The following is an 18728-nucleotide window of genomic DNA, read 5'->3' as shown; positions in this document are numbered from 1 at the left end:
CATAATATAAGTTAGAAGTTCATCTCATCGGAACATAGGTTAACTATATAGTATAATTTAAAATATGATATTCAAATTTTACCATAAATTTTCCATACTTTAAGAGATAACTTCAAATTTATTTAATTAGTTGTTGTTGAGTTTCCACTATTTAAGATGATGGATACACGTTTAAAAAGCATACATATCAATGTTATAAACACGTGGTTTCATATACTTTTTAAAATAGGAATTCGGTGACGTTATCACCATACAGTGGGAAATTATTTACGTTAATTTAACCAGTGATAATCTAACATACGAAAAGTTAAATCATTTATAAAACGTTCGGTGAAACAGATTCATAATTTTTTTATGGCTGAAACTAGCATATTACTCATTTTATAAAATATTCATCAAATTCTACGGAAAATTCTTTCTTCGAGATGTAGTGCGTGAAAAAGTGGGGATGAGGATCAGTTCAAAATTTCGAACTTGTAAAATATACACGCTCCCACACATACAATGCTTAAAAAAAAAGCGGTTTATCCTGAATAATTTTTTGGTTTAATGATCGGGTATTGGCATTGACGTTTAGAGACTCGATCTTAATAGCTTGATGGGTGTTTGCATTTTAGCGCATTTATATTGCCCATAACAGCAGCATTTATCACATGTTAGCCTATTATCTTTTCTTTCAAGCTATAATTTCGATTTATTTACTTTTATTTGCAACAGTTTGATTCGTATCAAAATCTGACTAGCCTTAAATGAAATATTTCACACATTCTTAAATTAAAATCCCTGATTTCAATAATTTACACAAATATTGCTTTTAGTATTTTCAGTTTTTTCAATCGTAAATGTATTTGGAAAAACACGTTATTATATCGAAACTGCATATTTGGATTAGATAGTGTTTAATGCACACACTCGTAACTTCATTTACATATCTGATTGTACATAATAAAAAGTTGCAACCAATTTTATCATCTCGGAGCAATTTCCGAAATTTGAACTACAAATTCATATTGATAGATCTCAGGCATAAGATACACAGATTATATAAGATGCAGATGACAAAAACGTGTTAGATAAATTATATACTTTAAAATGCATTTATAAATGGTATTTATTTATATCGTGTTAGGATAAAGAAGAAAAAAATAACTATCAGCTATATTTTTTGTATGATTATAAAAGAAGATTGTTTTTCTGCCTGGTTAATTATATAAATGAATTTCATAAAACACGGAAATGTTTGTCACTAAGTATAAAGTGTTTCGAATTGATAAGCTCCGATTAGAAACATATTTATGTAACTGACCTTCGCATCTAGTAAAATAATTTCCTTTTTAAAGAAATTTCCTCGTAGCTATCATTTTAAAATGGGAGTTCTGATTATTTTCTTCTGTGATATCATTTTGGCAAGTTATCTGTTTCCTGAAACTGCCTATTTAAGTTCTCTTATTTTCGAAATTTCATAAGTATTCAAAGTTGTGGAGTAATGATGGAGTTGACAACAGCTTTACTATTTACGTGCTTAATTGCTTTTATTATTTATTTGATTGCTGGACGGGATGTTCGCAAATTGCCTCCGGGTCCTTATGGATTACCTTTCGTTGGTTACATCCCATTCATGAGCTCTAGCCCGTATTTGGACTTGCAGAAATTAGCGAAAAAATATGGCAGCGTTTTCAGGCAAGTGTTCTATTTTTAAAACTATTAGTTCAGTAAAATTAAAATTCTTATTGACGTTACGAAGGGTCATGTATCCTGCAAAAAAGGTTAATTTTTTTTAGTATTATTTTCTTATCCCGCGCACACTGATAGTTCCCTTAAAGATGATATTCACGTTTATGTTTTGAAACTTACTGAATATCAATTTGTCCGTCTTTAACTGCGCGATCAAAAATAAATATTCCTAGGGCTAGTTTTATTAAAGATTAAATTAAAAATATTTAAATTTATTCCATGAAATGAAATGAAAGGAAAGGGTGAATGTTAAAAAAGAAATACCATTTATTTTTATTCTAAATTAACGGTATTAAATTGCTAATAAAATTAATTAATTATAAAGCTAATAAATTATAAAATCAATTAATTATAAAACTAATTAATTATAAAACTAATTAATTATAAAATTAATGTATTATTATAAAGCACGATCTTTTGAAGTACGGCTTACACCGCAAAGTTAGACCCGGCATTTGGTTTTCTAGTCGAATCAATGGCTAGCGTATATGCAGAATAGTTTTGAAAAGAACGCTAACAATTCGGGATATAACCACATTTTTTGACCAAAATTAATTAAAATCATAAAATTAGCTAAAAAAAAATGCGAAATAAATAAAAATAATTTTAATGGCATGGTTGTTTTTGAAACATATATTATATGACATGTTGGAATTGTAAATTATTCTTCGATTCAAAACTGAAAAATTAATGAATTTAATAATTTTTTAGTAATTCCTAACACTCCTCGAATATCCATAGTCTTGCTAGCTCTCTTCTAAAAGTGGGCTTCGCCTATCGGGGAGCTGTAGCTCTCATTTTGGAAACCTATGACCGAAAAGCAGGGGTATTATATTTTTCTGGTGTGGGGACCCTATAATATTTTCAAAAATTTTGTGCGGTCCAATAAGCATTTCACAAATTCGGCAAACGCGTGTAACTGTTAGTTTGAAGTGATTAACTTTAAGACATAAGACAATGTGAAAATTTTAGATACGTAGCAAACTTGAAAATATAATAAAATAATAAAAATGCATCGAAACTTTTTATTTTATTTGTTTTTATCTTTATCTAATTTAAAATACATTGTGTAAAATTATTTGGTAATTGCAAAGCTAATGTAATAAATTGAAGAATATTAAAATTGCTTAAAATTTTGGCGATCCCTTCTAAAGGTCGGAACCCACAGGTTTAAGAAATTCTGATCTAAACCATCATTACTGATTGATTAGACAGTAGCTTGGATGATTTTTAGTAATTTATTCGTCGTTTCTATTCGGAGATCGAATAAATATAAGTTAGATCAGTTTTTTCTTCTTCTTCATTTGTTGGCCTTTTTTCATATTTTTGAGTAAACATTTGTTTTTACAGATTGCGTTTAGGTACTCAAAACACTATAGTTTTAAGTGACTATCAATCTACCAAAGCTGCTTTTTTTCAAGATGCATTTATGGGAAGACCACCTGCCAATCCTTTTGACCTCAGCAAAGAAACTTTAGGTAACTAAAATTACTATCATCAATAATAATTTGTTATCATCTTCTTTCAGCAAATGAAAAGTAATTAGAAAGCAACTTATATTTTTCTTCTAAAAGTCCTACCTTTATTGTAATTGAAAGTTAGTACTGTAATTGAAAGTGTTATTGGAAAAGGATATAATTAATTTACAGTTTTATTGTCAAATTTTGTCTCGTTCCACGCATCCAGTTTTAATTATAATAGTATTGAATTTATTTTCACATTTATGAGAGGAAAGTATTGTAGTCAAAATTTTGGTTTCTTTTCGACTATCTATAGTTCTAAATTAGCAATTAGTGCTCTGAGATGGATTAAAATACAAACATAACTTTTCTTCTGATCGTTCTCTTTTTTTTCTCTCTTTTTTTGAGTTACTATTAAAATAAGTTCATTAGAGTGTTACAAATTGTCCCTTAAATGATTTTTTTATAACCAAACACTTTTAATCTTTCATTAGAAACCGGTGCTTTCAATGAATTACCATGGAAAGAGCAAAGAAGATTCTCCCTTCACATGCTCAGAGATCTCGGATTTGCAAAAACCCGAATGGAAGAGCACTTGAAAGTAAGATATTTAACGATTGTTTCAAAGCAAGATATAATTATTTAAAAGTTAAGATATAATCTAGAATAATAAAATGAAAGTTTTGCACCTTTGTGTTTTTCTTATAACCAAAGAACCGTCTGTACCTGAAATTTAGACAGTTGCTGCAGGGGGTAAATTTAGACCCCAAACCTAAAATTTGTTCGAAACTAATAAGTAGTTTGAAAAAAAAATAGAATCTTTACATTAATTTAAAACGATGGTTAACACTCAAGCAAAGATGAAATTCCATTTTTCAACCGATTCTACCGAACAAACATTTTGAAGATAATATTAGGGGTGTTTGCTAGCTTATAGCTCTATTTGATCAAAAGAAATTTATTGATCGTTCTTTAATATTTAATTACTTTTTATTCGTTGTAACAGATTAACTAAGTGATAAATTTGAACTTGGTAGCATAGGCAAATTGTGCGGCATGATAGTGTAACAAGTTATTCCAAACCACGTGTCTGTTTTGTTTATAGTTATGCCTTTAAAACATGTTTCTATAAAACTAAATAAACTAAAATCAACGAAAAGAAGTGAAAAAAATAAGTAATGTATGAAAATCGCCTTTCTATTATTGGCGTCAGTGATGGTCAAATAATTTTAGTAATACGTACTGATTGAATTGAAAAAGTAAGCTACATACTAAAAAGTGAAATTGATGGAGAAATGATACTATTTTGTTTAGGAGAAACGTACAAAATTGTCTCTATATTATTGATACCAATGGTGTAATTAATTTTTTGTAATAGGTACTAATCGAAAAAAAAAAGTTATGTGTTAAAAAGCAAAATTCACGGAGAAAAGGTACATATTCTTTTAAAACGAAAGTTGAAAATCGTAATACTATTTTTCTAGCAAAATGATGCTTTATTAATTTGGCAGCAATTTAAATAAAAAAGCTATCTACAAAATAACAAAATAAATGAAGAAATGGTACTAATTAATTTAGTAGAAAATTCGTCATACTTTTACTGTCGCCAATAATGCTTAATTAATTTGGGTAATAGGCACTACTGGTATTAGGAGCAGTTTAAATATGTGCTAAGTACACTAATGCAGGTACTAAGTGTCATGGTATATGAAAGTGAGATCTAAGAAGCATTTAAAAGTAAGATCTTTATCGGGCATCTTTCTATACGATTTAACAAGCATTTAAAAGGTAGATTCAAGATCTAATAAGCAAGTTACAGTAAGATATAAAGTGTCATGTGCTTGTTATAACTCACATTTTCGTCATAATAAGCATTTAACAATGTCTATAGAAACTTTTCCAGTTTTATGCCTTATGTACGCAATGCACGATTAAACATCAGGTTTCCTTAAAATTCAAGAGTATTAAAACCTCTTAAAAAAACTTTTATTTGTAAAATGCCTTTCCCTACAGCTAAATGGGAATTTATGTACCATTGACAACTTTTATAAGGTTTTCATAATTAATATAGAGTTTATATCTTTATAATCAATGTTTTTATCATAATGTCACATGAGATTGTCTGAAAAATTGATATCTATTTCGTTTAGCTACAGATTAATCAAAAGGAGTTATGTTGTTAAATAATACTAGAAAATATTAATAGGATTTTTTTCTTTGTAGCTTTTCTCTTTTGTCTACAGGGTAAAATTAACCCCCTCAAGAGTCGGATATATATAGAATGCAAATACATTTGTATAGAATGCAAATACATTTGTAAAGATTGCAAATACATTTGTATAGAATGTAAATACTTCAAAATACATATGTTTTCTATTACAATGTGATCTTTTCTCATTGTCTCAGTTATATTTGCTAAAGGCTTCAATCATAATGCAAATAAACGCAATTCAGAGGGATAAATATATGTAATTATTTGTAGAGGTTAAAATAATATTGCAAAGTAAATATGAAATTGACGCCCGGTGGCTGAGCGGTAGCGCTTCGCGCTGTCGTGCCAGAGGTCCCTGGTTCGATCCTCGGGCCGGGCAAGGTTGACTCAGCCTTTCATCCCCTCAGTGGGTCGATAAATGAGTACCAAGCATGCTTGGGAACTAAACACTGGGGTTCCGCGTTCGGCTGACCACCTGACCGGAACATCTGCTCCTGCACCCCAGAGCCCAAGGTCAAGAAAACTGAGATGGGCACAGTAGGTCTTGGCCCTCTATGGGCTGTCGTCCAACTGAGTTTAGTTTAAATATGAAATTAATATTTAATCTTTTTCATAGAATTTGTTTTTTAAATATAGGTAATAACATACATATTTTTTTAATTCCTTTCATATTATTATCTTATTTCCCCCTTATTCTTATTAGGAAGAAATTCATGATTTGTTAGAACATTTGGAAGAGTTTGGAGGAAAGCCAATTGTTCTTAAGCCTCATTTAGCTCCTAGCATGTCTAATAACATAGCCACGCTTGTTTTCGGAGAAAGGCTAAATTATGATCATCCAGTGCGTCGAATGCTGGATAAGGGTTTAAGTGAATCAGCTGCAGCTGCTGGACAAGTTGCATGGGAACTATTCTTTCCATTCCTAGCCAGCGTTGTAAAATTGTTCGGCTTCAGTGGAGCAGCTAAAATTGCTAAAACTCAAAAAGAAACAAGAGATTATATCATGTAAGCATATGTTACTTAGATGTATTCGTATTTACTCTTAGTTAGATGCGAAATTTAAAGATATGATATTCACTTCCAGTTTTTTCGCTCTGAAGTAGCAATAAAATAATCGGCAGCAGTCTGTCCATCCAATTAGGAGTAAAGTTTACGCATAGTAAAAATTGCATATCTTACGATTCAAAATTTTTTCGACTGCTCTCAAATAATAAAATAAAAATATTTAATACTATTAAACCACCTAAAAAAATATTGCTGCAGAGCAAAGGAAAACAATTTTTTAACTTTGCTTCAATATTAGTAAAAATTTTTCTAAAACTGGGCCGAACAAGTTAATTTTTTATTTCCATGCTTTACATATTAAAATTCAATTATAATAAAAATTTTCTGGTTAAGATGGTAGGATGTTTGAACATTTTTAGGGTCAAGGTTTGAGCCAGTTTTCTGAAGTTATAGTCAAAATATAAATAATATTATCCCCCATATAAATAACAATAGTAATTATGTTCGTATGCAAATGCAACATTTTTTATAAAAGTTAATTGATAAAATTATATACAGTTTATAACTCATTTTCATTTATCACCAAAGTTGAAAAGGTTAGGTTTCATAATGAGGTTTCATTGTATTAAGAAAACTAAATACGATTATGACGTAAATTTCATATATAACGAAAAATACTTACAAATATTTTTAAAAATATAGTTTTTTTAAGTATAAATTGAAAGTTATAAATCTGAAAAAATACAGAATGTTGCCATATAGGCCATCACAAAATTTAAGACTTGTTTTCTCAAAATTCAGCATGAGAAACAAAAGATTTTAATTTTTACTCAATGGAAACGTTAATAAATGTTATATTCGTAAAGATGAAAATTAGACAACGAACACGATACTTGAAAGGTTTTCGTTATGTTAATGTGTATAAAAAAGAGATATTAATAGTTTTTTTTGGATTTATAAAATAAAAAAAAAATTCGATTTATTTTAATACATTTAATATTTATTATTTTACCACTAAAAAATTTTAAGTAACACATTTTTTTTCCTTCTAGGAAACAAATTGATCAACACGAGAAAACTTTGGATGAAAACAATATAAGAGATTACATTGATGGCTATTTATTAGAAATACGAAAAAGAAATGACAAAGCTTTTTGCAGTAAGTGAGATTTTCTTTATTACGTAGAAAAAAAAAGCAATAGCCCCATTTTCTCTCTAATGGTTGCTTTGAAAATAAAGGCTAATTGATATTTAGGCTAAAGAAGCTCCACCTAAACTTTATGCTATAAGTCCTCGAGTGACGAAGTTAAAATAATATGAAGATGAACCTTAAATCAAATTGTGAACAATTATTATAAAAAATTTTTTATCCTAAAAATCATTTTTAATGATTATATATTTTTAATAACTTTTTGTGCCATGATGTTAAACTTCGGAAAACATTCTTTAAGAAGAAAATGAGTAACGCGATTATGTATCCTCTGTCATATTTACTGTAAATATTTTTGTTCTTTCTTTTTTCAAATACTGTAAATATTTACTGTAAATATTTCTTTCTTTCCTTTTTATATTCATTTCTTCCTGTTCCATTATTACTATGCAGGATGAATTTCTTAAGTAATATATCAGTGGATTATTAACTTCACATAAACCTTATAAGCGAAATAATTAGAATAATGCATTGCAAATGTTACTGCCTGGAAAAATGTCGAAGACTATAAAATAAACTTACACTACATTAAAAAGTCAATGATAAGCTAGAATAGTTTTCTCATTTTTAAAACTAGGATTAGGTCACTATTCTGCTTTATAATCTGCCAATTTCAAAGTTGCATGGAAATTTGAAATCGATGCGGGAAAAGTTAAAACAACTGAATTTTAATATTTTTATTTATTAAATTAAATATAGTTAATGTTGGAGAAATCTGCCTGCTGCTGGATTCACTCAACAATATATATATATATATATATATACACAGTCCAGTCACATTAATGTGACCACCTGTCAAAAGCCAGAATAACCACCTTTGACAGAGCGGACCGCTACGAGACGTGCAGGAAGAAAGTCAATTAGGTTTCTGAAAGTGTTCACTGGGATGTTGAGCCATGCCGACTCCAGTGCCGTGGCCAGCTGCGCTAGATTACGCGCTCGAGGATCCATGGCAGGAACAACCCGATAGAGGTGGTCCCACAGATTCTTGATTGGGTTTAAATCCGGTGAGTTTGCCGGCCAGGGGAGTACGGTAAATTCATCCTGGTGCTCTTCGAACCACGCACATGCACTGCGAGCTGTATGACACCTCGCATTGTCCTGGTGGTAGATGCCATCATTCTGAGGAAAAATCATTTGCATGTAGGGGTGGACATGGTCCGCATGGACAGATACGTACTTGTACTGATCCATCCTGCCTTCCACAATGATGAGTGCACCCAGTGAATGCCAGGAAAACATTCCCCAAACCATAACGCTCCCTCTTCCAGCCTTCAGCTTTCCGGCAATTGTTGCAGGGTGTTGCTTTCAGACGTTTCACGCCGCATACGCCAACGTCTATCTGTCCCATGGAGCATAAAATGTGATTCATCGGAAAAAGCCACCTGTTGCCACTCTGTGGACATCTAGTTGCGGTACTGGCGTGCAAATTCCAGCCTTCGTCACCGATGAACAGCAGTCAGCATAGGTGCATTAACCAGGCGTCTGCTGCGGAGGCCCATGCGCAGCAACGTTCTCTGAACAGTTATTGAGGATACACTCTTGGTAGCCACTTGGTTCATCTGGACGGTCAGTTGCTCAACAGTTGCACGTCTATTCGTCTGAACGCATCTCCGTAGCCTTCATTCGCCTCTGCCATCTTTGGCCCGGGGTGCACCACATGTGCCACTCCGCTTGTTTTGTATAGTGCTATTTTGCCACGCACGGTATACTTTTACCACGGCGGTGCGCGAACAGTTCACAAAATCAGTCGTTTCCGAAATGCTTCCACCCTTGGCCCGAAAGCCAATAATCATGCCCTTTTGGACGTCGGATAAATCGCTACATTTCTGCATTGTGCCAACGACTGAAATGATTTTCGCTGCCCTAGGACATTCAATATGTACACTACACTGTAATGTGCTGCCGCCTACACTCTGCGATTAGTTATTTCACTTTGACGTCGAAAGTAGGTGGTGGTCACATTAATGTGACTGGACTGCGTATATATATATATATATATATATATATATATATATATATATATATATATATATATATATATATATATAAGTTCAAAATGAAGAATAAAACAAAGAAAAATAGGGGGTGGGAAATAATAAGTAAAAAAATAACAAACAACATATTATTTAAAAAAAAAAAAAATGAAATTTTAATTAAAAAACCGGAAAAAAGCCGGAAAAAAAGATATAATCTTTTCTTCAGCCCACACGATTATATCCGCAAAACAGAGTGCTTTCTGATATTGTATCAATAAAGCCAAAGCAAAATATATTAATACAATAGTGTGAGGAGCACTCAAAAATTTTTTTATAAAATAACTACATAAAAATAGATCATAAAAAGTAAAAATAACATGTAAAAACAGATAATAAAATAAAATAAAAAGAAAAAACATTAAAAAGGGGGGACTATAAAGCGAGTAGCAAAATCATAACAACTTACATGGACAGATATTTTTCAAGAATGATTTAAAAATGTTTTCGCAGAAAGATTTCCAGATTACAAAATATGAAAACAAAAGATGAAAGCAAAAGCGCAAATTGAGTGTAACAAGAGGGTTTTAAAGTGTCGTTCTTACTGCACTGCTGAAGTGATTTGTTATTCTGAGTTTTGATTTGTTAGTTACCAAGGATGGGCCCGAAATGGATGTGCGCAAGGTAATATTATACTGGATAATTTTAAAAATTGATCATAAATAGTTTTAGAAGATAGATGTTTATTTATGAAAAATATAAAATAGAAAAGAGAAACATAAATTGCCTGCTTTGCAAATAATTTTAGCCGCGGATTTGCACGATATGGATTAGCACATAGAAAAATTATTTAAATTATCAAAGAAAGAATTTTAATAGATAATTTTAACACGGATTTGCCCGAAATGGATTTGCACATGGAAAAATTAACAAAGAAAAAATTTTAGCAGATAATTTTAACCACGGATTTGCCCGAAATGGATTTGCACATGGAAAATTGTATAAATTAATAAAGAAATTTTTAGCAAACAATTTTATCCACGGATTTGCCCGAAATGGATTTGCACATGGAAAAACTGTATAGATTAACAAGGGAAATTATTTAGCAAAGGAATTTTTAGAAAATAATTCTAACCACGGATTTGCCCGAAATGGATTTGCACATGGAAAGATTAACAAAGAAAAAAATTTTAGTACATAATTTTAGCCACGGATTTGCCCGAAATGGATTTGCACATGGAAAATTGTATAAATTAATAAAGAAATTTTTAGCAAACAATTTTATCCACGGATTTGCCCGAAATGGATTTGCACATGGAAAAACTGTATAGATTAACAAAGGAAATTATTTAGTAAAGGAATTTTTTGGGAAATAATTCTAACCACGGATTTGCCCGAAATGGATCTGCACATGGAAAAATTATATAAATTAACAAAGAAATTATTTAGTAAATAATTTTGGCTATGAATTTTGGCCTGAAATGGATTTGCACATGGGAAAATCATAAAAATTAACAAAAAAAATGTTTAGAAAATATATCCACCAAAATATACAATTAATTCAATGATTTTATATAAAATTTTATTACATTAGTTGGGTATCCATTGTTTTTTATCAGATTTTGAAGAGTTTATCGATTTGTTTTTTGGATAATTGATACTTATTGTTACTTGAAAGTTAAGAAAAACAATAATGATACTTATTGTTTTTCTTAACTTTCTTAGTGTTTTCTTGTATTTATTTATTTATTATATATATATATATATATATATATATATATATATATATATATATATATATATATATATATATATATATATATATATATATATATATATATATATATATATATATATATATATATATATAATAAATAAATAAATACAACAAAACACTAAGAAAGTTAAGAAAAACAATAAGTTTCATTTATTGCGCTTAAGCTGCAAGTAAACAGCACTCATTACATAAGTTCAAAATGAAGAATAAAAACAAAGAAAAATTATAGACATATGAAAAAAAGGGGGTGGGAAATAATAAGTAAAAAAATAAACAACATTTTATTAAAAAAAAAAGAAAAAAAAAGAAGAAATGTTAATTAAAAAACCGGAAAAAAAACCGGAAAAAAAGATATAATCTTTTCTTCAGCCCACACGATTATATCCGCAAAACAGAGTGCTTTCTGATGTTGTATCAATAAAGCCAGAGCAAAATATATTAATACAATAGTGTGAGGAGCACTCAAAAAATTTTTTTTATAAAATAACTACATAAAAAAAGATCATAAAAAGTAAAAATAACATGTAAAAACAGATAATAAAATAAAATAAAAAGAAAAAACATTAAAAAGGGGGGACTATAAAGCGAGTAGCAAATTCATAACAACTTACACGGACGGATATTTTTCAAGAATGATTTAAAAATGTTTTCGCAGAAAGATTGCCAGATTACAAAAGATGAAAACAAAAGCGCAAATTGAGTGTAACAAGAGGGTTTTAAAGTGTCGTTCTTACTGCACTGCTGAAGTGATTTGTTATTCTGAGTTTTGATTTGTTAGTTACCAAGGATGGGTCCGAAATGGATGTGCGCAAGGTAATATTATACTGGATAATTTTAAAAATTGATCATAAATAGTTTTAGAAGATAGATGTTTATTTAAGAAAAAATATAAAATAGAAAAGAGAAACATAAATTGCCTGCTTTGCAAATAATTTTAGCCGCGGATTTGCGCGATATGGATTAGCACATAGAAAAATTATTTAAATTATCAAAGAAAAAATTTTAATAGATAATTTTAACTCGGATTTGCCGAAATGGATTTGCACATGGAAAAATTAACAAAGAAAAAATTTTAGCAGATAATTTTAACCACGGATTTACCCGAAATGGATTTGCACATGGAAAATTGTATAAATTAATAAAGAAATTTTTAGCAAACAAATTTTTTCTTTGATAATTTAAATAATTTTTCTATGTGCTAATCCATATCGTGCAAATCCGCGGCTAAAATTATTTGCAAAGCAGGCAATTTATGTTTCTCTTTTCTATTTTATATTTTTTCTTAAATAAACATCTATCTTCTAAAACTATTTATGATCAATTTTTAAAATTATCCAGTATAATATTACCTTGCGCACATCCATTTCGGGCCCATCCTTGGTAACTAACAAATCAAAACTCAGAATAACAAATCACTTCAGCAGTGCAGTAAGAACGACACTTTAAAACCCTCTTGTTACACTCAATTTGAGCTTTTGTTTTCATCTTTTGTAATCTGGCAATCTTTCTGCGAAAACATTTTTAAATCAGTCTTGAAAAATATCCGTCCGTGTAAGTTGTTATGATTTTGCTACTCGCTTTATAGTCCCCCCTTTTTAATGTTTTTTCTTTTTATTTTATTTTATTATCTGTTTTTACATGTTATTTTTACTTTTTATGATCTTTTTTTATGTAGTTATCTTATAAAAAAATTTTTTTGAGTGCTCCTCACACTATTGTATTAATATATTTTGCTCTGGCTTTATTGATACAACATCAGAAAGCACTCTGTTTTGCGGATATAATCGTGTGGGCTGAAGAAAAGATTATATCTTTTTTTTTCCGGTTTTGTTTCCGGTTTTTTAATTAACATTTCTTCTTCTTCTTCTTCTTTTTTTTTTTTTTTTTTTTTTTTTTTTTTTTTTTTTAATAAAATGTTGTTTATTTTTTTACTTATTATTTCCCACCCCCTTTTTTCCATATGTCTATAATTTTTCTTTGTTTTTATTCTTCATTTTGAATATATATATATATATATATATATATATATATAAAATTAGTTTTTCAAATATGATTTTCTAGTCGATGCCCATTTACGATTTCAATTTCATCTCCAGACTTATTGTTGAAATTCTGCTTTAATGTTTGGTTACTCTATTTGGTTAAAAATATTTTTCGCCAAAGAGATTATTCAATTCTAGGGTAAGATAAAGTTAGTTCTTAGTGTTTAGAGCTTTTAATAGCATTTTTTGTATCAATTATTTTATTTCAAATGCTGACTGAATATAGTTTCATTTTAAATTTCCTGTAAAAGATGATATAACAAATTATTATAAAAATAACAATAACTAAAAAATGGTAAGTAAAAATAACTGTAAAATGGTAAGTAAATAACAGTATTGTGTTACTTGATAATTTAATACCCTGCGATTACTTTTAACTTAAGAAACATCATTTTTAGCTTTAAATATCGAATTTTGTATAATTATGCCAAAATCGTAACAATAACAGAGAATAATATTAAGAAAGAATGATAAATTGATATTATCGGTAAATAACTTTAAATAAAGAATAAATAAACAACTCTAGAAGATATTTTGATATTCTTTGTATAATGAGGATCATATCATGTGATTTTTCTGTCCAATGAAAATAAAACACGAAACACTGAGACGACAAATATTTTTTAATACGAGAAATGACAATAAAGCAGTATTTACTTACCTTGTAAGTATCAGTTTTTAGCCTTATTCCAGTGAAACTTTTTTACTATTCAGTCATGTACTATAAATATTTTCTTTATGCTAGAACCTGTACTTCAAGACATGGTTGGAGCTTTTTTCGGAGCTGGGAGTGAAACAGTACGTCTTACATTGGATTGGCTTACACTGACCATGGCGTCTTTTCCACATGTTCAAGAGAAAGTCGTGGCAGAAATAGAAACTGTGATTGGCCGAAACCGTACCCCTTGCTGGAAAGATCACACAGACATGCCCTACACTGAAGCGACTATTATGGAGCTAATGAGATGGCGAACTATTATTCCCATAAACGTTCTGCGATAGTAAGTAATTTATCGAAGATTAGCATTTGACCAATTTCCAATAACGCTTTAAACTAACAATGATCCACTGCTTTTTGAAGCTTTTATTTCATTTGTGGGTCATATTTTATTTTATTTTATAACCAGCGTTGAACAACCAAATCGATTTTGAGTTTAAGACTATCACTATTCAATTCTGCAGCCTTCGAATTTGGAACTCAACTCAGAAGACAAGAGAAATTCCAGATCAAGTATATGAATAAACTGGCCTTCTTGGAGGACTTTTTGATGGAACCTCATTTGTGTTACATGGAGAGGAAAACCACTAAAGCTTCCCACTGTTAGCCAAATGGCAACGAAATTTTAGCCTTATTAACCGCCTACCACTGAGGACATTATGCGTCGATGCATTGTTCGATGCGAGTGGGGAGCAGAATTCACAAGAACCAGCCACAGATGAGATTCGAGTCTCGGTCACTTCATTGGGTGTTAAAAACTATCTCCTGAGCCACCGCGTCGCTGTGCGGTATATTTGTAAAAAAGTTATCATAATAATCAATTCTTTCATCATTTTAATCAAATACGATTACTTTATTAGAACACTGCACGATTATCAGAACAATTTGAGCCAGTATTCCGATAAGCTCCCTTTTTACAAGTTACACCATTATTCCCATATAGGCAATGAAATATTTTATGTATTAGGCTGTTATTTAATGGTAAATAGGCTGTAATTTATTCCTTTTTCAGTACTTTGGCGGATACAGAACTGAATGGTTACTTTATTCCCAAAGAATGTTACGTGGTCGCCAACTTGTGGGATATTCATCACAACCCTGAATATTGGGGAAGAGATGCAGAAGAATTTCGTGTTGAAAGATTCTTAACGGATGACGGGAAGCAAGTGAAAAAATCGGAATATTTCATTCCATTTTCAATTGGTAAGTAGAGCTCTAAAACATCTATTAGACATCCAGCATAAGGAAAAAAATTCTTATTTACCATTTTACCTTAACTTTTTTCCTGCATTAAATATGAAAGAAGATGGAAGGACGTGACACAGTGTTCCGTCTACTGGAAGATGAGTACGATACTCTTGAATTCGAACTCACGTTTGTTTAAAGCAACATTGATTTTGTTTTCATTTTTAAAAAAAACTGAGGCTTTTCTTCATGATAAGAGAACGCACCTACTTCATAAAAAGCGGTAAAAGGCACTTTATGGAGATTAATTAAACATAACTAAAATGTTATGAACTGTCTCAATAGTTATAAAAATTGCATATTTTTTTCTAAAAATCTTTAACGTTTGTTTAAAAAAACGTTTGTTTTAAGCAACGTTGCTTTTTTCTTTCTTTTTCTTTTTTTTGTCGTATGCCTGTTAGGCAGTGGGGGTGCGATTGTTTCTGTTTTTCAGTGGCGCCATCTATGGCCAGGAATTCGACTTCTACCACGCCGTTCACGCAACCACAACCCGTTTATAGGGCAGGTCACATACACACACATTCACACACAAAGGAGGAGGGACATAGAACACACAGAGAGAAAGGGAAACTTCCATGCCTGTCCGGGATTCGAACCCAGGACCTTTCTAGGTCCTGGGTTCGAACAGGCAGGTACCTGTACCTTTCCTGCAAGGACAGGTACCTACCGGTACCTGCACAGGCCGGTCGACAACGTTACTTTCGTTAACCTTTTTAAAGAAACTTTTTTTCATGATGAGAGTAGGTGCCTATTTCATAAAAAGCAGTAAAAGACACTGGGTGGAGATTATCTAAATGTTATGAACTGTCTCAATAGTTATAAAAATTGCATATTTTTTTGCTAAAAATTTTTTATTTCATATAACTAAAAGAATTTTGAAGGATAGCATAAAAAGAAGAAGAAAAACAACGTGAGAAAAACTTTCCTTGTTGTTTCAATTTCATATCACCTTACACTGAATCGTATTTCGATTTCAAGACAGTTTTAAAATCAGCAAAAAATTTTAAAAAATTTAAAAGAATGAAGTTTTATTTTTAATTCACACATAATAAGCCTGATAAAAGTTATAATTCTCTAAATCTAGTTGTAGAAACTCATAATGAATTGTATAGGATGATAAAATTCATTTGCGTTAAGATAATTTCATTTAAAAATAATATTTAGTAATTATTTAATTATTAATGATTGAAAGATTTCTTAATAGTAAGATATAAGAGTAAATAAATAAAAATTACCACATATTAATATAATTTTAAGTTCCAAATTACGAACTTAAGTTAAATCGGTTGAATAATTTCAAAAATATTCTTTACCAGAAAAAAAACACGATGATTTATTATAAAAAAACATGAATACCGCTTTTCTATATATAATTTTTAACGAATTAAATTCATTTTATGAGTTAAAATATAGAATTTATAAAAGATATGATACTATATGATGAATTATGCAAAGAAAATATATCTTTTATTTACTGAGAAACATGAATTATTAATGTAAATTAAGTAATATGCGTGTATTATTTATTATGTATATTAATAGATTCATATTATTTATTTATTTTTAGGGAAACGGCAATGCCCAGGAGAATCTTTTGCAAAAATTGAAGTTTTCTTGTATTTTGTTTCAATTCTACAGAAATTTAAGATCTCTTTATCGCCTGGAACAAAGCCAGATTTTGATGGAGTTTTAGGGATTGGTCTTTGTCCAAAGCCACATGAATTGTGTTTAACCAAGCGGAATTGACTGTACAGTTATACTTGAGCACTTGAAGTTTGCTTTTGTGTGAAACAGAGTTTTAATTTTTTCATATGTTATTTTACTTCATCTTATTTCATCTTCCTTAATAAAAATATTTTCCATTTCACTAAGTTCGATGCTTTCTTTTTTGCATTTTCATTGAGTTACATGTATTCTAAATTCAAATTCATGCAATTTTAGTATAGTAGAAAAATATCATATCGGATAAAAACAATTAATTAATCCTTCTTAAATTTGATTACCAGAAAACGTGGCTTAATTTTACACATTAGTAAAAGAGTTAGAACTTTTTTTTTGTTGAGGAAACCGTTAAACTTTTTCTCTCTCTCTTTTATTATTTATTACCCGATGCATTCTAGAGAAATGATGGAATTAGTCCGAGCGAGAAATGGAGAACAACATATGCTGACTCCCGTTTACTGAAAAAAAATGTCAGGTTTGGGCTGATTCAAACTGATTACAAAGTTTTCATAAACTTTTTTACTGCTTTTAAACAATCATTTGACACAGTTATTAAGAATAAAAAATGTAAAATTTATTAATCAATTGTGATAAAAAGGTTTTAATGTCTAATTTTCTTGTTTAGGAATAAAAGGCCTAATAGCTAGTTCTCCAAATTTGGTTTTTATCCGACATACATCTCGGGAGGACTCGGACTCTAAAGAACCTTATGTATCTCAGGCTCGGGTGGGCTCGGATTAAAATTCTTTGAACTCGGACAAGCTCGGACATACATAAAAGCGAGTCTGAACTCATTTCTAATGAATACCTGTTCTTAGTACAGGGCAAATAAAAATAAACAATCATCAAATTGGTATTAATTCACCCTACGAAGTAAGGCACGAAACTGAAAGACATATACCGACACAATTAATTAGGCTGAAACTTTCTATTTTTAATTATTTGTTACCTTCCTGGAGGATTTATGCTATTAGACAAAGCAAAAAATAGTTTTAGAAATTCATTCTCTTCCATTTGGTATAATGCTATTGTTGATGTAAACTCTTGATAGTTAAAAAAATACCGTAAACAACAATTTTTTCCCATACCTATCCCTTTAGGTAGGCCGTAAAAACTTATTTCCTCTGTACCTATAGTAGATATCTTGGTACCGATATTATTATTCTTAGTACCTATTAAAACATAACCTATTACTAAATTTAACTAAGCGTCATTGGTATCAATAATAATAAGTTATTTTTTATGGTTTTCCTACATGAATAAGAACCTTTTATTAGTTAACTTAACTTTTTAGCTCAAAAGAAGTTTTTTATTTCAATTTGTACTTACAATATAAATCAATAATACCATAAATTAATTAATCATAATTCTCGAAAACAATTATTATGCCACTAATATTTTCATGATAATTTTTGATGAACGAACTAATATTAGTATTTATTTGGAAGATCATAAAAATTCTAACTATTATTGACACCAGTGTTTTCAATTAAATGTGATAATAAATATTACTGGTATTTGCATTGAGCATACCAATATATGTATGGTTAATATAGGTACTGTGGTAATAGGGTTTTTCTACCTTTTTCTAAAGTGTAGTTTAAGAACTTTAATATCATCATATTAC

General features: G+C 29.9%; 1 protein-coding gene across 1 annotated transcript; it reads left to right on the top strand.

Moving 5' to 3' along the window:
* Positions 1 to 1025: 1025 nt before the first annotated feature.
* Positions 1026 to 17250, top strand: LOC139425712 (cytochrome P450 18a1). Its single transcript, XM_087150132.1, has 8 exons — positions 1026 to 1680; positions 3085 to 3212; positions 3689 to 3795; positions 6110 to 6411; positions 7464 to 7570; positions 14162 to 14417; positions 15147 to 15337; positions 16947 to 17250. The coding sequence occupies exons 1-8, from the start codon at positions 1487 to 1489 to the stop codon at positions 17123 to 17125; spliced, it is 1464 nt and encodes a 487-aa protein (XP_087006258.1). The 5' UTR covers positions 1026 to 1486; the 3' UTR covers positions 17126 to 17250.
* Positions 17251 to 18728: the final 1478 nt, after the last annotated feature.

This window comes from Parasteatoda tepidariorum, chromosome 8 (genome assembly GCF_982258835.1).
Source record: "Parasteatoda tepidariorum strain Cologne lab strain chromosome 8, Ptep-v5.0, whole genome shotgun sequence".
Taxonomy (NCBI): domain Eukaryota; kingdom Metazoa; phylum Arthropoda; class Arachnida; order Araneae; family Theridiidae; genus Parasteatoda; species Parasteatoda tepidariorum.
The sequence above is the reverse complement of the archived record's forward strand: the minus strand, read 5'-3'. Positions and strand labels throughout refer to the sequence as shown.